Below are 23,779 nucleotides of genomic sequence, written 5' to 3'. Positions count from 1 at the left end.
ACTCATACTTTAGTTGGAAGCTGGATTTTGGATTCAGTGTGAAACCTGATAGTGGTTGAAAAATACATAATATTGATAATTATTTCGTAAATTAATAATAATAAACTGTGGGGGTGTAACCATGGAGGCGCAGAAGATCAGAAAAGTAACACTGGTTTGTTCTCCTATGAAAAGAAATTTGTTTGGCTGTTGTCTGTTGCTCGAACAAGAGCAGTGACTCATTAGGTTGTTTTTTCAAGGTTTATTTATCATTTATCGGAGTGGGACCCATTTTCTCAGCTAAAATGTGAGAAAGTGCCGTTACAAATGTTTCCTTAAGTGTCTAGTTCAATTCCGATTTGCAAAGTGTAAATGTGGTATCTCCCAATTTCCCATAAGAAGGGAATGCAGCATAGGCTTAGTCTGACGACAGACATGATGATGTCTTGTTCCGATCGATGGTCTTTGGTTGCGTGCACAGCTTTAACATTTATGATCCCTTTACGTTTATTTAGCTCTGTGTTGGCGAGTATGTCATATAACGGACAGAAGATGATGAGGACGGGGCAGTTAATCGGATCATTTAGGCTCTCGGCGGCCTGAAGCTGATTGATCAGCACGGAAGCCACTCACGTTCTGGCCGAACTGCCCCTCAAATCTGACATTGGACCTGAGAAACGTCAGTGAGCCTCGTCCGTGCTGTCATAGGACATCTGCTGGTTCCCTCTACACCCGCCCACCCCCGCGTAACCTCGATACGTCATTGGTCAACGTGCCATCCATTGACCTACGTAGGGAAATGCCACGCTGCGATTAGTTCAATAAAACATCAATCACACAGACAGCTACAGCGGATTGGTCAGCTCTGCCGTCGCTCACCGCTCCTTTGTCCGTGGATTGGTGCAGGAGCGCGGGCGGATGCCTCCACGGCTCAGCCTCGAAGGTTCACGGAGAGCGAATGTCGTCATGAGCGGTGGGTAGGAATTAAAACCTTGGTGTTTATATTACATCGTACTTCGTAAAACGTTATATCTACATTGAAGAAAACGCGTTAAACATTATGCGGTGTGAATAAGTATGTTTGGCGGGTGCTCAGGTTCCCGCGTGACGCAAAAAAAAGCAATGCACTTCCGGAAAAGGGCTGCATTTACTGTAACGTTATCAAAGAGAGTTAGCAAGCTAGCCCAACATGCTAATGTCGGCTAAGCTACGTAGCTGATGCCGAGCTGTGGCTTATTGGCTGCCGAGTTCACTTCTCCATCAGTCCCCTGTTCCACCCGACACGCTGTGCACCCGGACTGCCTCGGGCGACGCACGCACACTGTGTAATTTATAAATGGAAACTAAGCTGCTTAAGCTAGCCTGTTAGCCACTCCAACAGCCAGTCCCAAGGCAGTGATGCTAGTTGGTTAGCAAGCTTGAGCTGGTTGTCCGTGGCAAAGAGCCACAGCATCTGGTGGCTCGCCGCCCCGAGGCCGCGCCGCTCTCTGCTGAGTTTGTGATGGATTCATTTCATTTCACGCCCTTACAACTGGTGGCACTCGTGTAAATGCAGAGTTTGCAACGTTGCATCGCTGCTGCAGTGACGTTGGTGCTGCTACTTCCCCCAAATGTGTGTGTTTTGCAGTGGCTCAGCGGGGAGCTTAGTGAAAGTTGACTGGAGTAAACACTGAAGTGGATCTAAACAGCTTTGCTCCACCGGCACAACCCGAGTGACGGTGCGGTCATCTGCTGTCACCGCTGCCAGGAACAGAGCGGAGTAACGAACCGAACGAACGAGACCCCGCGTCCTCATGTGTGGACATGACATTTTTTTCTTCCCTACCCCTCATACGTAATTGTGCTTAACTTAGACCTGTTGTCCTCATGTCCGGACATTTTCGCTGCCCACACTTTGGGTTGTCAGAAATATCAGACGGGAATACATGTTATACGCTGTGTGTTCATATGTCGTACATGTTACCGTATGGTTTGTTTCATACTTATGAGGTCCCACAACCTCAAAAAACCAAAATGCATACAAAATAACTGTCTGGGTCTCAGGAGGATAGGTGGTTAAAAAAGGTTTGGAGAATATCTGTAATACTAGGGAACAAAGGTTAAGACAAAGGTTACAAGAATAAAAGAGTAATATATTAGAGTACAGTTGTAGTCTTAAGGAAGTAATGTTCATGTTTTGATAAAAAAGCTCACATGTTAAAAGAAAACATTTGTTGTAATTGTAGAATTTTTTTTGAAAATGTTCTTGAAAAAGGTTTTATATAGTGAGTTAAAAGCCAAAACCTAATGGGAACAAAATGTTTATATCTAGAAAAGAAGAGTTAATTGAGGGTATATAAGCAAAAAGATCGTCTCAAAATATTCTGACCTTATTCTGAAAATCTCAGTGGCCCCAACAAACACAACTCCTGACCTGGAAATGTTTTGGAAAAGTCTTTGACAAAATGGAATTTGACAAGGCAAGCTAGAACCCAAGAAGCACATTTATTTTTTGCGACATTTGAAGCTACATAAGGATGAGGCACATAAGCATTGATTGTCTAATTTGAGTCGATGCTGGACCGCAAACATTGAACTCCATGGTCAGGAAAGGCCTTGGAAAGTCATGGAATTTAAAAATGGGTTTTGAAAATGACGAGATATCCTCTAAAGTTGTCTGGTAAGTTTTAAGTGCAGTTACTAGACAAAGTTTAATGCAGATGTATTAAAGTAATATTCCAGTATTAGAACTGAAGTAAGTCTTCAGCGATTCTATGTTAGCTTCCTTGACTTTGTGACTTTCCTATGTGGCTGAGATGACGTGTCACACACAGATCCCCGGCTGTCACCATTTCTTATGTCTTATATCCATCAATCTCATTTTTTCAACTATGAGGCCACTAATCGATATTTGTGTATTATCTTTGAGAATGGATCCATCATGTGTTTCTTACTGCGACAGAGTCAGGAAAGAGAAATTATAGCAAATAGCAAATTTAATTAGCCTTATAATATAATAATTCATCATCCAGCAATCTGATCATCACAATTTTTTTTTTTATTGTTATGCTTCCTCTTGGCAGTTTTGAAGCACATCAGAAGGAATCGTGTGGCTCTCTAACGCCAATGTCGTCAATCTGTGCATTCCATTCACATTGATCCATGAGAATTACATGTTCAATCACAATTTGACTCTTCTTGCCCCCCTATTCAGGTCTGCAGGGGCAGAAAGGTAGAATGTAGGGACGGTTATTTCTGATACTAGGCTTAATGGATTTACATTCTGAGGAAAAGTCTTTTCAGTATGTATGTCGTTAGTGTGACTGATTATGTTTCAACGATTGTGCTTATAGCAAGACATGGGGCGGCGTTGTTGTGCATGGGATGAGTGTGACTCTGCTGTGTGTGTGTGTGTGTGTGTGTTTTCCAGAACAACAGGACAGTATGGCCACCACTGTAGCTGTCAGTCCCAGTGAATACCTGCAGCCGTCCTCCGCCTCCACACAGGTGAGTCCCCGTCCATATGCTCCTCTTTTTCTGCCTTTTTAACCTGTGATGCACGCAGCTTCACACTGAGCAGACGCCTGGACCATCTTGTCTCTCTTTACTGTCTGGTTTACCCTCTCACTCACTCTGACTGCTCTTGGTCGTCATCGCCCTCATGTCTGAATCCGTCTCTTCCTCCAGGACTCCCAGCCCTCTCCTCTGGCCCTCTTGGCAGCCACCTGTAGTAAGATCGGCCCTCCTGCCGTTCAGGCTCCTGCCGCTGCTCCTCCGGCTCAGCCGCAACCTCGCCGGCTCCTGCCAATCAAACCCGCTCCGATCGCCCCGGCTCCTCCTAAGAACCTTGGCTTCCTGTCAACCAAGGGCAATGTGATTCAGCTCCACGCTGGCCTGGGTTCCACCAGCCCCACCAGCCCCATTGTGGTCACCATCCAGAGCCCAGGCCGCACTAACACCGCCACCCCTGCCAACATCCAGTACCAGGTGATGCCACAGATGCAGGGTCCCCAAACTATCCAGGTGATGCAGCAAGGGGGACAGATCCAGCTCATACCCGGTACCAACCAGGCTATCATCACCACTCCTATGACTGTGCCAGCCCCGGCGGCTGCAACCACCCCGGTCACACCGCAGAAAACTGTAGCTATCCAGCCCTCCCCCAAAGCATGGAAACCAAGCAGTGCCGCCCCCAATGTGGTACAGTTCCCCGCCGGGCTCACGCTGCCACTCAACGTGGCCACTGGAGAGGTAGGAGGGACACAGATCGTCACAGAGACTGCAGCAGCCCCTCCTCCCACTCCTGGAAAAGCACGACGAGGGAGGAAGAAGAAGGCTGCTCAGCCTCCACCCACACCTGTCACCACACAGGCCACCTCTCCACCCCCAGAGCAGATGGAAACCATCCTGATTGAAACTGGTGATAACATTATTCAGGTACAGAGTGTCCAACAGCTCCGCTGTAGTACGGCTCAGTTTGGCCCTCTAGGGCTCTGTTAGCTGTTTGAAACTGGGGGTGATTGGGCGCTGATACGTACCTCCTGCCTAAAGGGGGCATTTAAGGGTTGGGGCTAATAGGAGCAGGAAGGAGGGTCAGGGAAGGCTGGAGTGAGGGGTAATAGGTTGGGCTGGGGTGAAGGGTTTGAAACTACCCTTCTTTTTGATGGAGTGTGTATAACAGGAGCACTGCCATAACACAAGAGCTAACCCGTAACTTCACTGTGTCTGCTCGTTTACAGGCAGGTAATAATCTGCTAATCGTGCAGAGCCCAGGGCAGCCCGCTATGGTGCAGCAGGTGCAGCTGGTCCAGTCCAAACAGGATTCTTCAGTGGTCCAGATCCCCCAGCAGGCCCTGAAAGTGGTCCAGGCGGCATCTGCCACCCTGCCGCCTGTCCCGCAGAGACAGTCTGTCCCCTCCAGCCTGCAGGTCGCCCAACCAGAACCTTCACCAACGCAGGTGTGACATTCAGTGGCTTCATGAGTCCTGATTCAGATACGTATTCCATCATGATTGGTCATCAATATGCTCTTTATATCTGAAAGAAGTGTTAGAATCTTTTTGGCTGTAAATCTGCAGTAATCTCAGTCTGCTCTCTGTAGAATGTTAAACGTTAGTGTCCTTGTTAGGAAATTATGATCCATGGAGTCCCTCTGTCCTCACAGATCTTAATCAAAACAGCATCAGGTGAGTGGCAGGCTGTCCAACTTCAGGAGACCACCTCCTCAACGACAAGCCCCACCCCTTTGGTCACCACAACCGCCAACTCCACCAACTCATCATCAGCAAGTACCAGGAAGACGTTGGCGGGGGCGCGGAAGGAGAGGACTCTGGCTAAAATTGCCCCAGCGGGAGGGATGCTTGCGTTAAACGCGGCACAGCTCTCCTCCACGGCCCAAGCGGTGCAGACCATCAGCATAAACGGGGTCCAAGTTCAGGGACTTCCTGTGACCATCACCAACGCAGGGGGTGAGTTTGTGTTTGTGTGGTCAGTAAGTCACTCTGGATGAAAGATTCATGAAAATGGAATGAAAAAGGTAGTTGTGGTTCAAAAGACAAGTATCCATATGCTATGGTTTCTATGGTAACGGATGGCTGGGAGATGACGAGCTTGTCCTTATCCTGACAGTAAGACCAGAATGATGTGTTGATTATGTAAGGTATTCTTCCTCTGCCTTTTCAATGTGAAAACTCATCGACTATCTTTCTGATCCATCAATCACATACCAATTCAAAGGGATGCGAGTCTGTTTATATTTATATAAAGTGCGTTTATAATGCCCTGTTCTCAGTGAGGGCAGAGCAAGGCCATATAAAGTGTCTCCATGCTCTGTGTTGAACCTAGCTTCATGTCTCTCTCGTTCCTCGCTTGAGTTGTATTTAAATGTAAATGTAAAACCTAGATGCTTTGCTGCTTTGCTGCTTTGCTGTGTGGTAAAAAGCCCCCGTCTCTGCCTCGTCAGGCCAGCAACACTTAACAGTTCAGGCAATGCAGGGCGGAGGACTCCAGTTGGCAGCGCCGCAGGGTCAGCCGACCGTCCAGGTAGACCAGACCCTCACCCTGGAGCTTCCCAGCCAGCCGGGAGAGAAGAAGCGACGCATGGCGTGCACCTGCCCCAACTGTAAAGATGCAGACAAGAGGTCAGAATGACAGAAGGAGTAGCACCGACCTTTGCTTCTGTAGGATTACTCCAGAAACCTATGGTTGATATGTTTTTGGATTATAACTTTTGAACCCTAAGTCAAATTCTGTGGATCCGTCACCCTCCATCCATATTGACCACGCCCACATGGGCCGTACCACACTTTCCTCCTCCTACACATGTTTGGTCCATTGTCAGTAAAGTCTACATGCCAGGCAAAAACTTCCTCTTTGTTCTTGGATCCTCTTTTGTATTTGATGACGTAACAACGAGCATGTGATTCTACATTTCTGAGTGTAGGTCACGGTACACACAGGATAGGAAACAAATTGGCTACTGATATTAGAACGCTTGTGTTATCGGAGGAAACAACACACGAGTGGAGACGATTATCTATGAGGAAAGAGTTTTATTCTTGTATATGAAGGACGTACCTGCGGGAAGGGAGAGTGACCCAACCACTCTGGGTCAGGAACTCAGCTGACTGGGATTAGATCATCTAACTTCGGGCCAATCACGCAATTCAGATCTCCTAGCCAAAGTGGGCGTGGCTCGTTCTTCAAAAGTGCAGAATCTCTGGAATGAATGAGTCTAGTGGTGATGATGATGATGGTCAATAATGGAGTCATAGTTAATATTATGGGATCTCTACCATTACGTTTCTTACTGTGTGTGTGTGTGTGTGTGTGTGTGTGTGTGTCCCCGATGCAGGCCTGGGGAGGTGGGGAAGAGGAAGCACATCTGCCACATCCCCGGCTGCGAGAAGACATTCAGGAAGACGTCGCTGCTGAGAGCTCACGTCAGGCTTCACACCGGCGAGAGGCCCTTCGTCTGTAACTGGGTATTCTGTGGGAAACGCTTCACACGCAGCGACGAGCTGCAGCGGCACGCCAGGACACACACAGGTGCATGAAATACACACTCATTTATGCATGTGGATGTTCTTATGAAGCGCTTATACACGGGGCACGATGTGACCATGGGAAACACTGGCAGAGCAGAGAAGTGGGTACACATTTGTCAATTCTTCAGATTTTTACTAACAGTTTTTTTCTCATATGAATGGAGAGGATGTGAACACAAAGAAAGTGCCATGACAACGACCACAGGTGACCAAACGTCACAAACAGAACAAAAACAAAAGAGCTGAATAAAACACATTTATTTAGCTCTTGATGTTTTCATTATGAACACATTTCTTTAGGGCAATTTTTTTTCATTTGAAGAAACTGTGATGATGAATCAGAGTCGAGTCGGAGAGAGTATACGTTTAAAGTATATAATGAAGACAAAAAGTAGATTCAACATAGAGAACCAAACTAGATGAAGAAATGTGATTGTGGACGTTAAACCTCGTTCTGAGGGATGTTATGGTCCGCCTGTGACGGGCAGCCAAGTCACTCTGGCTTTACTTCTGAAGTTAAAAAGCTTTAAAGTAAAACCAAACGGCGGCTTGAGTGAAGAGTTTTAAAAGATACAGCGTCACAGTGAGTGGTTTGTGACTGATCAGTTATAGTTTTGGGTGAGCACCTATAAGAACTAAAAACTAGCAGATGTTGCTGACTAAAATAAACCAGATGATCAATTACTGGAGGTGTTTCAGTCAACAAATCAATTGTATTAACACTCATTCTGTGTGTTCAGCAAAGCTTTGACCTCTTGGTGTTATTGATCCTGTCATTCCATGGTTGTGGTCTCTGTTTCTCCTCAGGTGACAAACGCTTCGAGTGCAACCAGTGTCAGAAACGCTTCATGCGGAGCGACCACCTTACGAAGCATTACAAAACACACATAAACACCAAGAACCTGTGAGCGGCGTGCGTGCACACGGACACAACGCGACCAACTTAGACTGCACAGAGGGGGAGGGGCCGAAGAGACGGTACACAGGGAATGTCTGCTACCTTTCCCATAATGGGAAATACTCCAAAAATGTTCATGCCCCCTCACCCTCCTCTAGGTCGCTGTGTAGCTTCATGTACAAAGGAATCCTTCCTGACTGACTTCAATTGATCCAGCAAATTAATCAATATTAGCTTGTTTTCCCCTCGCCGAGTGAAGACCTGCACCAGTTTGGACTAAACGTGTAGGATGCCAGGATGTGGCCGCTTCAGACGCAGACGCTCGGCAGCGCTTACTTAAAAGCACATTGCTCAGAGAAGAATTGCAGAATTGTTCAGACGGAATCGGCTGAGACCTCGGGATCCAATCACTGTCTGTCTTTTTGTTTTGTTTTTTAATGTGGAAAATAATGACGTCCCAGGAAAAGAGGATCAATCCAAACTCTTAATTTAACATGTTTCTTATTTAACATTTTATAAATTGATCAGAAATGTGTTTTACCTCAGTGAGTCTCGTTTGTGAGGTGTTTGTCTCTGCTGGTGACAAAACAAACCTGTGCACCCTTAATGTTGGCGACCATCGTCTGAAATTCCCCATTTACAATGTTTGATGCATTGGCTTTTTTAGTGTGAATATTTGCAAACTATCATAATGTTGATTGTAATAATAAACTATTTATAACACTTTTCACATAACTGTTACAAAGTGATTTAAAAAAAAAAAAAAAAAAAAAAAAAACTGATCAAATGTTAAATAATGTAGGAATAATGCAGGATTGAGGTGAAAGCAGACTCAAAGAGACAACATTTCGCAGAGGAAAGAATGTTATAAGTGTGTAAACTAGGGCTGGTTTCCCCAAATAAGTATTTTTAATTGTCAGATTGATGAGCAGTAAGAATCGGTCAGCGTGTGCGGTTTTCTCCACAGCCAGCAGGTTTTAACCCAGAGGACTAGGACCTGCTGAGGTCTGTGTGTCCCAGTAAAGATGAGCAGCAACAGGCTCACACACATGAATCCTAGGGTTTGTGTTTGTGTCAGTCACGTTTCCAACATGCCAGTGCTGCTGCCCTGGAGAAGGACAAACAGAAACACGAGTTGAGGATTTCCCCTCAGCTTGTGCGTCTGCTTTGTGATAAACAAGTTCAACAATGATGTACAGTGTTTGAGTGAGAGAAGATTTGATAATGACTGAACTGCTGTTTGTTTCCCGCAGTCACAGCAGTGAGGAGAAGTGACTGAGTGTCTTCTTTCTGCCTTAGTGTCCACTGGACTGTGTGACACTGCTGCACAAACCAAGGCTAAGTGACTCAATATTCATTACTTCTACATCCTTCTCACACCATTGTAGGTTGAGGTACTCCTCCCATCGAAATTGTCTGGAGACTTTTGGCGAATTTGCCGTGTACTCTGACCATAGGAGTGGATTTTGGAGTTTTTGACATCTTGGTCATGCAGGGGAAGAAACCAGCAAGTACGATGGATGGTTTTGTGGTAGATGTTGTGGGGAAACATTGTTTTTTAGCGAGCACTTGTGAAAGGAGTTTGTATGACCACACTGGTTGTTCTTGTTTCTGTCTTGATTGAGCTTCACTTACTTGGATGTTTTGAATAATCACAGTTGAAAATACAATGTGTGTGAGAAGATTTGTTTTATTTAGTTCCTTTTATCAAAATGTGCGGTCCTTCCTCATTACTCTGAATAGTGATTTTCCTCTGCAAGTATGACAGTAGTGAATAAGTACTCTAATACTCAAACATTAGGGGCCAGTCTAGAATTCAGATGTGGTTTGATGGTATTGATATGACTTGACTGACTGCCAGCATGGTGATAATTGTAGCTGGGAGTCACGACAACAAACTGTGCCTTAAAATCAGTTTCATTAAGAGGACGCAGCTTGTGAAGTGCTGGGAAAATGGGATCGTCTGTCTTATCGTTGCTGCTCCAGATTGAAGCAAGAACAAACAGCCGTAACAACCAGATAATTAAAGCTGAGATGAATCATCTCCCAGCACCTTAACAATTCCGTTGGTAAGGGATTGAGTTATCCTCTCATGTCTAGTTGATTGGGTCTGGAAATGAAAAAGAGCAAACTGTTTTCATTACCCTGCGAGAAGTGTTGGGATATCCAGTATCTTCATGCAGTTTGTGTTGATTTTAAAGGCGCTGTTCTCTTGTTTTTTCTTGTAATCAGTCAAAATGTGACGATTAAATGCCATAACTACAGCAAACAAAGAGAATAACAGGAGACCTAGGTTTGACCCTTGTGGAACACCGTTTGTAACGAGCTCAGCAGAGAACTTAATCAGTGACTAAAGTGGAACAGCTCCCCTTGTGGCGATTGGTGATATTGCTTGATTGACATCCTAAATTAAACATCCCAACACTAGGGGTGCCAGAGGAACCAGATTTGTTTTTCATGAAGCACAAAATGATAGATTCATGTAAGGATTTAACCAGTAAATGTGAGAGAAAATGTGTTTTTAAAAAGCAACTGACTGTAGCTCAGAGTCACATACTCTTGATTCGGAGAAGAAAGGATTCCAGTTAATTGTGTAAATGTATAAATATTACTCACACCTTTGCCTTAATTGCAGTATGGACAACAATTGGAGAACAGTGAACATGTAAACGTAGTGATTGTTGGGGAAGTGGGATCTGGTGTCCAGTTTCATGTGGCAATCAAGCCGATGTCCTACATAGTTTTATCCTACAATATCCTACAATGGGTACGCTTTTATCAGATCGAGCGTACTTGCAAATGTAAACACGGCTTCAGAGTAACTTTGGTGATTTGTGGCCTATGCATTACTGTATATATGATTGGATTTTTGATTTTAGCTTTTATTTTAACTTGACAATCGTCATGAAATGCAAAACCCATCCCAAAGCCCTCTCAGGCCTGCCATTACCTTCTCTGTGTGTGATATTTCAGCTTTATTCTTGAAGTTTGACTTGTGCTCATACACAGATATGACAGAGCAGCATCAGAGTTCCCGTACAGTCATTTGCATACTGTTGCTTATATTGATTTTTAACTAATAATAATGTACTGATCTTATGCAAATGGCTCATCACGCAGTTGCATGGGAGTCACGTTTGATCGTCGATAAAATACAACCACATATTTGTAAAAAGGCTCTTTGGTCAAATTATACATGCTGTTTTTTTTAATGACAGGGAGGAAAGTCGTGGAATTTGAAAACACGTTTCCAAGCTTAGAAACCTTTGGAAAAATGATGAAGTATCCCAAAAGGGCATTACAAGAAAATATATATTAGGCCTGCAATTATTGATCATTTTGATTATCAGTCACTTAATTTGGTAACTGATTAATCTGTGTTTGGATCCAGTGTGATGTCAGGTTTGACATGATGAATTGTTAAAAGTTGCTGGGTATTACTTTTTTGTTTTTTGATCCTTGATTGACTTGATAATCGCTTCTCTAGCAGTGCAAAGAGTTTCTACGGCCACGGAAAAACTGGGATATTTTTAATCGTTGTAATCTACCATGTTAAGGAGCTAGCTAGAAGTCCTTTCTTGGAAATCTGCTCTTGTATCATTATAGGAGATCAGACAACCGTGGTTGCTAAGAGACGTATTGCGATTCCCTTTTCTTGCATGATCAATAGCATGGTTTTGCTAACGTTTGTTAGACTAGAGCTAGCTAGCAGCAACTCGCTCAAGTTATTGTCACAATGAACAAATGTAACTATCCGCTGAAAACCTTTCACCTGGCATACTAACGTGTTACTATACTGTGTTACTTCAGGTGAAGAGACTGCCAGCAAATACAACTATCCAACAACAAAGTACTAAAGAGCATCTATATGGCCACTGAAAGTTACTGTTTTACTTCTTTCCATTTTCTTCTCAATTCTCAAATATCTTACCTGACCTGCAACTGAGGAATACCGTAGTTACATTTCTTTCAAGGCAAACGATAAAAGAGTTCAGTCACAGATGATTTATGAGGAAGGAAACATATCAGCATTGGTGGCAAATCAAATCTTAAAGTCTCTCTTAAAAGTCAAAGTCTGGAAGTTCTCTCACTCTGGTACGGGGAACCACAAGGTTGTGTATTCAGACCACATCCGTTCTGATTGTGCTAAATCATCTTCCACAAAAGTTATTAATATTTCCACTAGACCAGAAATGTCTGAAAACTAATTTTGTTTAACATCTCATGATTCCCCTTTCTTGCAGGATTACTGATTTTGCCAATGTTTGCTATCTTAGCTGGGTATGACTCACTGGAGTCATTGTCACAGTGCAGACAGATGGAGTCAAGGCCGCAGAAAATAAGGACGTATCGTCTGAAAAATGTAAATTATTGTTATAAAAGTTGAAGAGACTTCTGTGTAGTAGCTGTAAATCTTGCTTTGCTTATTACATTGTGGAAAAGTTTTTGAATTAATGTAAGAATAGTGTCAAGATCTTGCATTGAGATTGCTGTCGTAGTTTGAGAAATAGGCAAAAATGTCATCAAATGCTCTTAAAACTACCAATAATTTAATTTGATTATAACCCCGTCTCCACCGCTGTGTTCATTCATTCTGACATATTCTGTGTTAATGGATTTTTTTGCTTTCTCACACATAATCTCAAAACGTTTTTCAGCTCTGCACCTGGGAAAACTCTCACTAATTTGTCCAAAGAGCTCAAACTAATCTGATTTAATTAATGAGACACTTTGAATAAGATTTCTTCAAAGTGCGACTAAAGATGTAAAAGCCAATGATGATTTTGTGATTTACTGAAGACTGTATCGGAATGTGACACCCATTGGGACGGACAGATAAAGCCTGCCTGTATTTCTGTCTGCATATGTAAATACTACCTGTGTCTGGTAGACACATTAAATGTAGAATAAAAAAAAGTGACTGCCTATTGTTGCTGGTTTGGGCGGACCTGAAGGAAACAAACTGTGTACAGTGTGTAAGAAATAAAACTATAATGTGACATTGTATAGCTTCATTCCTGCTTTGTATAAGACTTGTAGATCTTTTTTCTATTGAATTAAAGATGCCTTAGACAGCTGCACCCAGTATTTAAAGATGTTTGTTTTATTTGTCTAATTCCTGGTAACATTTGTAAAATTCCTTTTGTTTGTTTTAACTTATGTTACATGCTAATATGTGCACTGATTCAAACCCCAGGTTCCAAATTTGTCATTTTAATTTCAAATGTATTTAAATATAGAAAGGTTTCCAAATTGAGGCTTCTGCTTGGTCTGTGAATGTTTCTCCTCCTTGAAGCCTTCATGTTGTACCATATTAATGTCCTGCAGCCAGTCCTGCTTTCCTGAATTATTTTTTTTAAATACTGGATAAAGGTGTTAAAACGGAGTTTGTCCCTTTTCTACAGCGATCCTCCTCAATAAAGAGTTCAAACCCTTCTGTCTGATCCATTTGTCCTTCCTCTGTTATACCGCAGTATATCAAACAGTTTGGGTTGAGTTTCAGAATGTCCAGATGGTAGTTTGTGCCTTTGCCTGCTCGTTTCCTGCCTGATGTTGCTTTTCTCTTTAATGTGACCTGTGCCTGTTCCCTGTTTTTGGACCTCTGCCTCATGATTCGGTACCTTTGCCATTTCAACTTTGACAGTTTTTTGTTCTGCCTGCTCATCTCAGTGAAGAGCGATTTTCCCCCTTACTTTCTCCTTTGTGTCTGGGTCATCCCTGATAGTCTGATGCAATTAAGAGGTAATTTGTGACTTTCAGCAGTGTTGTCTACGTGCTATGGTGGGCTCTAAATCTGGACTGAAAAACCCCAAATAAACTATTGTTCTGTAGAAATTCACACATCTGATTGCCGGCTGTTTTTTGGAGGATCTTGGGGAGAAAGGGAAGGTTAGATATCGGCCTGTATGCCTGAGGTTTAATTAGAGCTATTTTAAAGGACTATGGTACAAGCCTGTTACTAAAGAAAGATTAATCATATTAAGTACAGAGGTGCTAATTGAAGGAAAGACTTCCTTGAGCAGCCTATTTGGAATTGGTTCTAAGAGACAGGTTGATGGTTTAGCGCTTATGCCCTCCTCGGCATTTTTGCCCTCTTTTGTTTTTAGATTTGGTGATCATTTTGGCTGTGTTACAGCTTTTGGCATGCATTTTTGCAAGAACTCTTATTTTTAGTCAAAAAATGTTTTCTTTTACTCTTACATGTCTTTTATACTCCGGACCCTCCGGACACTTTCGTGGCAGAACAAGCCACGCACGTAGAAACTGCTGCAAAATAATCATACATCAATATTTGTTAATACTTTTTTTATATAAATCTCTTAAACAACTTCTCAGCTGCTCAAACTACATTCAATAATTTTCAGGATTTTAACCCTTTAAATGCCTGTTCAACTACTTGAAGTATTTCATTAGGGGGATGGGGCTTTGGTGGCGATTAGAGTCTTGGATCTGTCAAAGATTAGTAACAACATTAATTTGATTATATCTAATTATATCTACATCTACATCTATATCTATTTGAGACCTTTATTTTGAAAATCGTGTTGCTGTTACATCATCCAGTAGCGACCCTCGATACTGGCGCTTTAGCTAAGTTACTTCGCTTTAGTCGGTTTGTGGCTTTAGTATTTAGCGCACCTTTGTGTAGTTAGAGTCGCATTAATCCGCACAGATGTTGACGTCATGTTACCAAGCGCGGCTGGAGAGATAAACGCTAAATGTCGTCGTTAGCATGTTAGCCGCCGGGTTTGTTTACATGGTGGCTCCAGAGTCTTCAGGTGTCTCGGGAGGGACGAGTGAGGTTTAAGTGTCTGAGAAACGAAGCGTTGATGGCAGGAGGAACGGAGGGCTTCGGCCCCGCACAGCTGCTGTCGGGTCTCTGTCACACAGATGAGCAGGATCCTTTCCCTGTGTGGCAGAATGGAACCCTCAGTGGCTGTTTTAACCAGCTGGTCCTCGGAGCTTTGCCTCATGCTGGGATGGCCCTGCTCAGTGCCTGCTACCTCAGCCTGCCAAGGTGGGTCAACACTCAGACTCTAAGTAGAAGAAGAAGAAGAAGAACAATCCTCTCTCCGTCCCACAGAGGGGAAATACACACATGTGCACAAACAGGACTAGTGTACCTGCAGTAATGGAGAGATGTCAGAGGAGCAATCTTGGGGTTAGGTTCCTTGCTCAGGGTGGCGTCAGCAGTGCCCAGGAGATGTACCTCCATCTGTCCAGCTACCTGTCCCACCTTCCATATTTTTGGTCAGCACGGGACTTGAACCGGCGACCCTTCGGTTCCCGAGCCAAGTCCCTACAGACATGCAGACGGGCATAACTACATTATGTTGCTTTAGGATTTTAATGTTTTATGATTTTAAATGTCCACGAGTGACAAGCTCCTGTCTCGGCCCCAGTCTTACCTATTCACTATAAATAAGTGCTTCAGTACTTTGTGATCTACCTTTTTGCCCCTCAGATGCAGCTACCTTCAGACTTCTCCTCCCTGGGGATGGAGACTCCGACTGGCCTCGGCCCTGGTGGTGGCGCTGCTCTTCACTGCAGATGTCATCCTGGTGAGCATTGTCCAGCAGGCGGACATGTACCTGGACATTCTAGCTGACGGCTCTGCCATCCTGGCATGGCTGGTCCACTTCAGTGCCGTGGCAGTCCTACACAGAACTGCTTTCAGAAGAACCAGAGGACCTGCAGTGCTGCCTCTGCTGGTTGTTCTCTCAGTCCCAAACCTGGTTATCATCTTGGTGACCTTCTGCTGCAGTAAGCCATATTTGAACCCTGCAGACCTTGTCAGGGTGGCCCGGTTTGCACTTGCCTCAGCCAGACTGTTGCTTCTTGTGGTTTACCTCCTGGCCACTGCATTCCCCTGCATTGGTGATGCTGGCTATACCTTGTACGTCAACACTGCAGATGGATCTCCCCTTACTCCAGAGAGGTCTGAGCCGGATACGGGCGATATCGTGGCAGAGGACGGGACCAGCTGCATCTCCCGGCTTTTTTACCTGTGGCTCAACCCTTTGTTCAGACGAGGACAGCGCGGGGAGCTGCACAGACCAGCTGATGTCTATCACCTTCCTCGGAAATTGTCAACTAGTGTGGTTCGTCGGTATTTCCATCAGTGCTGGGTATCCAAACAGCAGGGGGCAGTAGTCAGAAACACACGCGACCAGTGGCCCAGGCCGGTCAGCAGTAATCTGCTGAATGGCACCTGGAGTTTACTGCACCAGGAGGAGGAGCTGGAGCTGGAAGGGGACGCAAGACTGCTGAGTGTGTTGCACAAGGCGTTTGGGTTGAGGTACTACTTGCTCGGTGTGCTGAAGCTCGTCTGTAACATGTTGGGTTTTGCGGGTCCGCTGCTTCTCAGCAGCTTGGTGGCCTTCATGGAGGAAGAGGATGCACCTGTGAGCTGGGGCGCCTGGTGCGCCCTGGGTCTCTTTGGCAGCACTCTGCTCTCAGCCGTCCTCCGAAACGTCTTTGTGTTTGAGGTCTCCAAGGTGGCGCTATCTGCACGGGCCGCTCTGGTGTCGGCCATCTACGGCAAAGCGCTGCGAGTCAGTGGCCACAGCCTGGCGTGCTTCTCCCTGGGGGAGGTGGTGAACTTCATGAGTACAGACACGGACCGCGTGGTCAATTTCTTCAACAGTTTCCACGAGCTGTGGAGCCTCCCCTTCCAGTTTTCCATCACACTCTACTTGCTTTACCTGCAAGTGGGCGTGGCCTTTGTTGGAGGGCTGGGCGTGGCTCTGCTGCTTGTGCCACTCAACAAGTTACTCGCTTCTCGTATCCTTGACAACAACAAACACATGCTCAGGTGGAAGGACAGCCGAGTGAAGGTGAGAGCTGTTTGTTTTTACAGAGAGCACATTAAACATCAATGATACTGCAGCAACTGACTTACTTTGAGACTTAGTTACAGCTTTTATGTTTACCAGTGCGTATGAGTGAACTCCCTCTGCCTCTGTAAGTGGAGAACAGAAGCGGTAAGTTAGTGGACGTTGGCGCTCTGCTGTGGTGACGTTGAGGCTTCTCCCACAGTTGATGACAGAAATCCTCTCTGGCATTCGCGTCATCAAATTCTACAACTGGGAGCGTCACTTTGCCCAGAAGGTCGCCGACTGCCGCAGCCGAGAGCTGTCTCACCTCAAGGTCCTCAAGTACCTGGATGCGGTATGCGTGTACACCTGGGCAGCCCTGCCCGTCGTCGTCTCCATCCTCACCTTCGTCACTTATGTGCTGCTGGGGAACGACCTGACGGCAGCCAAGGTAGGGAGGCCAATTCTGTTTGATTGATAATAATTGAGGACAGACGTGTTTCTAGGCTGAAGGTGGTTGAGATTCACTGATTTGCATGCTTCACTGTGCATAAGAAGCCATCCCAGACAGTTTTCTGCTCTGTTAGAAGCCAAGAGAAGTTCCTGTGAAAGCTGCGGCCACATGAAGGACTCGTTTATATCTGTCTGTTCTGTTGGGCTTCTTGAAACTCAGCCTTGGCCTCCTGCCCTGTAGGTTTTCACCACCCTTGCTCTGGTGGGAATGTTGATCCTACCGCTCAACTGTTTCCCCTGGGTGCTCAACGCCATCCTGGAGGCCAAGGTATCTCTGGAGCGAATCCAGCGTTTCCTGGAGCTGCCCAACCAGGACCTTCAGGCGTACTACGGCTCAGGTAAGCTGCCGTGACGTTTACAGCATAAATCTGAGGCTCTCCAGATTCTGTCCCTAAAGTGATTGTAATGTTCGATGTGAAGATCTGGAGTGTGAAGATCTGGAGTGTGAAGATCTGGAGTGTGAAGATCTCAATGTGAAGATCTGGAGTGTGAAGATCTGGAGTGTGAAGATCTGGAGTGTGAAGATCTGGAGTGTGAAGATCTCAATGTGAAGATCTGGAGTGTGAAGATCTCAATGTGAAGATCTGGAGTGTGAAGATCTGGAGTGTGAAGATCTGGAGTGTGAAGATCTCAATGTGAAGATCTGGAGTGTGAAGATCTGGAGTGTGAAGATCTGGAGTGTGAAGATCTGGAGTGTGAAGATCTCAATGTGAAGATCTGGAGTGTGAAGATCTGGAGTGTGAAGGTCATGAGTGTGAAGATCTGGAGTGTGAAGATCTGGAGTGTGAAGATCTGGAGTGTGGCCTCAGTGTCCTGTAGATCCACTTTAAAGCACACAAAGCTGTTATCTGTCATGTTGCATGTTAGATGTGATCCGTTGCTGTTGGGTTGGTTTCCTTGGTAGTGGCGGACTTGGAACCCGGGTGAAGACATTCTTTTTTTCTTTTCCACGTTTATGTTACAACCGCACCAAACCAACCGACTGAAGAGCACGAAGCCACATACGTGTGAAAGTAGATTGAGTAGCTCCTTTTGTTTCAAGAGTGCTTTGATGCGTTGACCCAAATGCGGCTTTGTGCAATTGTGCATTTGTCAGTGTATCGCATTTATGTGTCTGGATTCCCTCCAGCTTTTCCGCGTCACAGATAGGGGGAGAGAGTTCACTGTGGTGTCAAAATCACCCAATATTGTACAATATGTTTGTTATCCTGCCTTCCCCAGAGACTTCTGTCGCATCTGCGTGGGCCAACCTCACCTTTTAAGTGCTGTTAGATGTTACACATGTAGGTCAGTGGTGTTCTGTCTCTCTCCACAGTGCCTCCTGAGGATACTCAACATCTGTCTGTCCTGATGAGTCAGGGGACGTTTTCCTGGCAGGGGCCCGACGGTCTGGATGGACCCGAAAGAGGAGACACAGAGAGCAGAGCTGCTAAAGGGAGTCTCCTGCTCCACAGCCTCAGTCTGCGTATAACTATGGTACTTATGTCATCATGCATAGTCTGCTAATGTGTTACTAAGCGGTTCAGTTGTCTCTGATTTCTCTTCTGTTTGGTTCAGGGCTCTCTGGTGGTTGTGGTGGGAAAGGTCGGCTGTGGGAAAAGTTCCCTGCTTGCCGCTCTCACTGGGGAACTCCACAGGTAAAGTTCCGGCAGCCGCGTCTGGGAATCCCTGACATGACGCCACATTTTGGTCCGTGCAGGCTGCTGAGGTCCGCCTGTGTCTCCCTGCAGGATCGGCGGCGTGGTTTATGTTGCAGGCAGAGAGGGCGGTTTTGGTCTGGCTTCCCAGGAGCCCTGGATTCAGCATGCCACAGTACGAGACAACATCCTGTTTGGCAGGGACTTGGACCCGGCCTTCTACCAGGCTGTGATCCAGGCCTGTGCGCTCTCAGACGACCTTCACGTAGGTTCCATATGCACCATATCTGGTTTCTGTTTTCCTTTTTCCATATGTCTGCATGCTACTGTGCTAAAATGGGTTTACACATCTGCAAACATCCACATCAGCTCCACAACCAACGCTGAGAAGGAAGTTGAACAGGGTTGGACTCAGGGAAATATTAAGGACTTCTCTGGCCGTAATTCCAAAGAGGTTCATACAGTTTTGGTGATGCATAGCCTGAACTTACAACTAGAAGAGGAGGAGGAGGAGGAGGAGGAGGAGGAAGGCTTTAAGGCTTTCCTGGTCACTGCATTTTCACACCACTATATAAATAAAGTTGAATTGAGATTTCCTCTGTGTTGAACCCGAGGGGACACGTAAAGATCCACATGAGTCAAAGGGAGGACACACACACCTGTCTAATTGCAGATGGAGAAGCACACACACACGTTTACACCGACGTGTCCATTATATAATGTGATATTAGTTGATACTTTAAACAAATAAACTCCATAATGCATGAATCTCTTCTAAATAACATTCTACATTTGTGCTCAACTGCTTCTTCTTCATGTTTCCACCTTGTGTGCAGTTTCAAGTCTGTAGGTTTATAGCATAGCTGTAAGTTGCCTCCTTCTAGTGTGCCTTTAATGAGCAAAAGATATATAATCATGTCATAGAAAAAAGTAGCTTCCACCATAAATGTGATGCATGACAGTATTACATCACTTTATCCTCCTGAACATCAAATCTAATGTCTTTCTGCAGGTTCTGCCAAGCGGCGATAAGACAGAAGTGGGTGAGAATGGAGTGACTCTGAGCGGAGGGCAGAAGGCTCGGCTCGCTCTAGCCAGAGCCGTTTACATGGTCAGTCACTCATCTGCAAAGCAAACAAGGTCCCAAACTGTCAGAGGGGCATTTCTCAGTCTGATAGCCGTGTGTGTGTAGATTCTGGGTGGAAACTCGGTGATATTCACTATTTCTAGCTTTGTTTCTCAAATGTCAGAATCCAAGAGACTGGTGATTTGTTTTCTGTCTGTTGTATAATTGTTTATCTGTTAGTAGTTTGCCGTACTTGTTTGCTGGACTTTGCAGCATTTCTGCATTCATTAAACTTGTCACAGAAGTTTAAAATGATTTTTCTGGAACTGGTAATGTTTTGGAAAATGATGAACGATGCCAAGAGTTGTGGAAAAGTCCTGGAAATGATAATGATGCTCACAATCTTCCAGTCGGAGTCGAACCTGAGAGCATCGTCTCAGTAATCCCACAAGGGGGCGCTGTGAGACTTCATGCTGATTTGGCCCAAACGTTTTCCAGACTCGAGTTATTGCCACAACTTCAGCAAACGTAGTGTTCATAAGACCTGCTTCTTCTTCTTCTTCTCCTTCTTCTCCTTCTTCTTCTCCTTCTTCTCCTTCTTCTTCTCCTCCTCCTCCAGGACAAAGACATCTACCTCCTGGACGATCCTTTGGCAGCAGTTGATGCAGATGTGGCTCAACACCTCATGCAGAAATGTATCATGGAGCTCCTCAGGGGAAAGACCAGAATCCTTGTCACACACTGCATACAGTTTGTGGATGGGGCGGACTTGGTGGTCCTCATGGACAATGGGACAATCATTAAAGCAGGTAGAAATCACAGCAGGCTTCCTCAGCCTCCATCTCTACCTCATCTCAGGATACAAAAACACCTCCAATAATACCAATGATGATACATTCGACTTGAGATTGTCTTTATACACACAGAGGGGCTTTGATGTTTGATCTGAAGGTGGGAATAGAGTTCAGCTGAGGGAGGTGTTGAGGGAAGGAGTTTTATAGTCTAGGATCACTGCAGCTGAAGCCTCTAGAACCCACGGTCCAGAGTCCAGAAGAAGGAACAGAGAGCAGTCCGGCAGAGGAGGATCGTGGGAGCCAGAAGGATTGTACAGAAGCTGGGAGAGATAGGAGGGGGAGAGACTGTGAGGGGCTTTGAAGGTGAGCAAGAGCATAACTGTCGTTTGTGTTTGAACAGGAACCCCGGAGGAGATTCTTCCTTTGGTGGAGGCCGAGCCAAAAAAAGAAGTTGACCACAAAGCAAAGGAGAAAGGTAAGCTCACCTCCAGCCCAACAATCTGAGCCAGAACAACCTTTCACTTTCACTTTATTTAACAGTAGTCTTAAGTTTATTTAGTTTTATTTATTTCAATAATCCCCTGCACGTTTTTTAACCCCTTATTCACCAGCACTCATTTAGTTCGCTTATTTAATTTAATTTAGTGTGTTTTTATTTAAGTATTCACCAAGCTGCTGTTTGTACATGTTGTTTTATATGTTTTCTGTTGTTTTATGTTGTTTTATATGTTTTCTGTTGTCTTTTTCTATATGTTATATGTTCGCACCCAGAACCACAGCAAATTCCTCTGAAGTGGAAACTTAATTGGCAAATAAAGTGATTCTGATTCTGATTGGCATGTAGAAAAAGTGAAGTCAACAGTGATGCTTTGTTGACCCTAAGGTGGTATTATCTTAAGGCTTAAGATAATGACTGGATCAAAGGTTAGCTTAAGACTTAAGACTTGGATTCAGGCTTTGGGGTGGCATCTTTTAGCTTTTACCTTTATCATATTGTTCATGTTCTTTGTTTTCAGCAGGCAGCGTGGAGCACGAGGAGTCGGGCTCATCCGCCGAGCCGCGTGTGGGCGATGATCCCAACCGGTCGGAGGAGGAGCAGAAGCAGGAGGGCGGGCTGGCGTGGAGGGTTTACCAGACCTACTGGGCGGCTGTGGGCCGAGCCCTTGCCGTCGCCATCCTCACGTCTCTGCTCCTCATGCAAGGTTTGGATCCACCGCACTGAAGTGAGTGAAAGGCGTGAAATGATGCGTGGTTAAACATTGCTGTCTTGTTTCAGCGTCTAAGAACATCTCTGACTGGTGGCTGTCCCACTGGATCTCAGAGCTGAAACATAATGGCTCCACTGGGACAAACACTTCCTCCTCAGCCCTCTTCAGCGCCCCTCACCTGCTCCTCTTCTCACCTGGAGGACTCATGTGAGTTGATGGATCGCTCAGCTTTAGATGTCTTGTAGCACATGTTGGGTTTTGAGCAGTTCTACTCACATTTCTGTTCAATCAAGACTGAGACGGCTTCATGATACAGAAAACACAAACTAGTGTGTGACTTGGTGTGTTTCTCATTAGCTGGAACACATTATTAAGATGTCGGTGAGGCGGTACTTTACTTTTCCTCAGACCGAATCCCTAACAGCTCTTTCTCGTGTACCTGCTCAGGTCTGTGCTGTCCTCTGGGCAAACCTCCTCTTTGAGCAACCGGAGCTCAGACGTGAAATTCTACCTGACTGTTTACGGCTCTATCGCTGCGGCCAACACCGCCTTCACCGCCATGCGAGCTTTCCTCTTCGCTTATGGAGCCATTTGTGCTGCCACAGCCATCCACAACGGAATCCTGGACCGGCTCCTGATGGTCAGTCACCTGGGCTTCCAACCAACTATTAGTCAGAGCCGAGCCAGAAAAAGATATAAGCATTGGCAGCATCAGCAGCTTAAGGTGGGAGGAGCAGGTGGTGACTGAAAGGTTGCCCGTTAGAAACCGCAGCATAGCCGATGGAATGATGTGATCCAAATGTGAACCAAATACCACTGTCGTTTTCTCGTCGTGACTTATGGACCACAGGGTGGATCTCAATCAGCCATGTGACATTTCAGGCAGCAGTAGCTCAGTCGGTAGGGATTCCGCTTGGGAACCGGTTCGAGTCCCATATGGACCTGAAGCACCTAGTGGAGTTGTTATTGGTCCCCTTTAACTTCCTGTTTGTGTGCCCACCCTCCCACAGGCCACGGTGACGTTCTTCAACACCACGCCGCTGGGTCGTATTCTCAATCGTTTCTCCTCAGACCTGTACTGCGTGGATGACAGCCTGCCCTTCGTCCTCAACATCCTGCTGGCCAACATCTTCAGCCTGCTGGGCATGTTGGTGGTGATGACCTACGGCCTTCCCTGGGTCCTAGTGCCCCTGCTGCCCCTGAGCCTGCTCTACTACTGCACACAGCGCTTCTACCGACACACGTCTCGTGAGCTGAAGCGCCTGTGCAGCCTCACCCTGTCGCCGCTCTACTCCCACTTCTCTGAGACGCTGAGCGGCCTGGGAACCATCCGGGCCAGCCGGAACTCTGCCAGGTGACGCCTCGTCAGGCCGACTCGCACTCAGATTGAAGCTACAGTGTGCAACATTTTAAACACACTGTCCTCATTACATTCTGAACCATGGCTGTGTGTGAATATGCATGTGAACATGTTTCACACGTGACTTTAATGTAAACGTGCATGTGTGGTTATGTCAGGTTCGAGGAGGAGAACGCCAGGCGCCTGGAGTTGAATCAACGCTGCCTGTTCCTCAGCAACGCCGCCATGCAGTGGCTGGACATCCGTCTGCAGCTTATTGGTGTTGCCGTAGTGACGGGAATTGCTGTGATTGCTGTTATCCAGCACCAGTATAATGCTGTGGACCCAGGTGCGTCAAGAGCTGAGGGCGGGGTCAGTTTCTTCCAGTGTCCCACATGCAGGAGGTGTAAACGCCCCCTGGCTGTGAGTCAGTGAAGCGTCACGCTGGACTGAGAGAAGGGGATCCAATTCTAGCAGCCGTCTGGTTTGACTTTTAGAGTGAAG

General features: G+C 45.7%; 2 protein-coding genes across 5 annotated transcripts in view; both read left to right on the top strand.

Moving 5' to 3' along the window:
* Positions 1-896: 896 nt before the first annotated feature.
* sp2 (sp2 transcription factor) lies at positions 897-12,902 on the top strand. Of its 3 annotated transcripts, none has more exons than XM_076138429.1 (8): positions 897-952; positions 3,389-3,465; positions 3,646-4,395; positions 4,698-4,916; positions 5,123-5,426; positions 5,921-6,098; positions 6,812-7,005; positions 7,812-12,902. In XM_076138429.1, the coding sequence occupies exons 1-8, from the start codon at positions 898-900 to the stop codon at positions 7,910-7,912; spliced, it is 1,878 nt and encodes a 625-aa protein (XP_075994544.1). In that variant the 5' UTR covers position 897; the 3' UTR covers positions 7,913-12,902. The 3 variants fall into 3 exon arrangements, with proteins under 3 accessions (XP_075994544.1, XP_075994546.1, XP_075994545.1); XM_076138431.1 differs by having other exon boundaries at positions 924-1,774; XM_076138430.1 differs by having other exon boundaries at positions 924-2,638.
* Positions 12,903-14,481: 1,579 nt separating this feature from the next.
* abcc10 (ATP-binding cassette, sub-family C (CFTR/MRP), member 10) overlaps positions 14,482-23,779 on the top strand; it is a 14,784-nt gene continuing 5,486 nt past the window's right edge. The window contains exons 1-15 of one of the 2 annotated variants that reach the window (XM_076138449.1): positions 14,482-14,920; positions 15,368-16,739; positions 16,942-17,169; positions 17,413-17,569; positions 18,547-18,707; positions 18,789-18,868; positions 18,962-19,133; positions 19,881-19,979; positions 20,554-20,743; positions 21,129-21,203; positions 21,748-21,930; positions 22,005-22,143; positions 22,384-22,576; positions 22,947-23,290; positions 23,455-23,624. In XM_076138449.1, the coding sequence (XP_075994564.1) occupies positions 14,733-14,920; positions 15,368-16,739; positions 16,942-17,169; positions 17,413-17,569; positions 18,547-18,707; positions 18,789-18,868; positions 18,962-19,133; positions 19,881-19,979; positions 20,554-20,743; positions 21,129-21,203; positions 21,748-21,930; positions 22,005-22,143; positions 22,384-22,576; positions 22,947-23,290; positions 23,455-23,624 (3,751 nt within the window). In that variant the 5' untranslated portion in view covers positions 14,482-14,732. Of the gene's footprint in view, positions 14,921-15,367; positions 16,740-16,941; positions 17,170-17,412; positions 17,570-18,546; positions 18,708-18,788; positions 18,869-18,961; positions 19,134-19,880; positions 19,980-20,553; positions 20,744-21,128; positions 21,204-21,744; positions 21,931-22,004; positions 22,144-22,383; positions 22,577-22,946; positions 23,291-23,454; positions 23,625-23,779 lie in introns of both variants that reach the window. The other variant, XM_076138447.1, reaches the window with a different exon arrangement.

Source organism: Genypterus blacodes, unplaced genomic scaffold (assembly GCF_046128005.1).
Source record: "Genypterus blacodes isolate CSIRO-AG114 ecotype Tasmania unplaced genomic scaffold, CSIRO-AGI_Gbla_v1 ptg000370l_1, whole genome shotgun sequence".
Taxonomy (NCBI): domain Eukaryota; kingdom Metazoa; phylum Chordata; class Actinopteri; order Ophidiiformes; family Ophidiidae; genus Genypterus; species Genypterus blacodes.
Note: the sequence above shows the minus strand (reverse complement) of the source record. Positions and strands in the feature narration are given on the sequence as shown.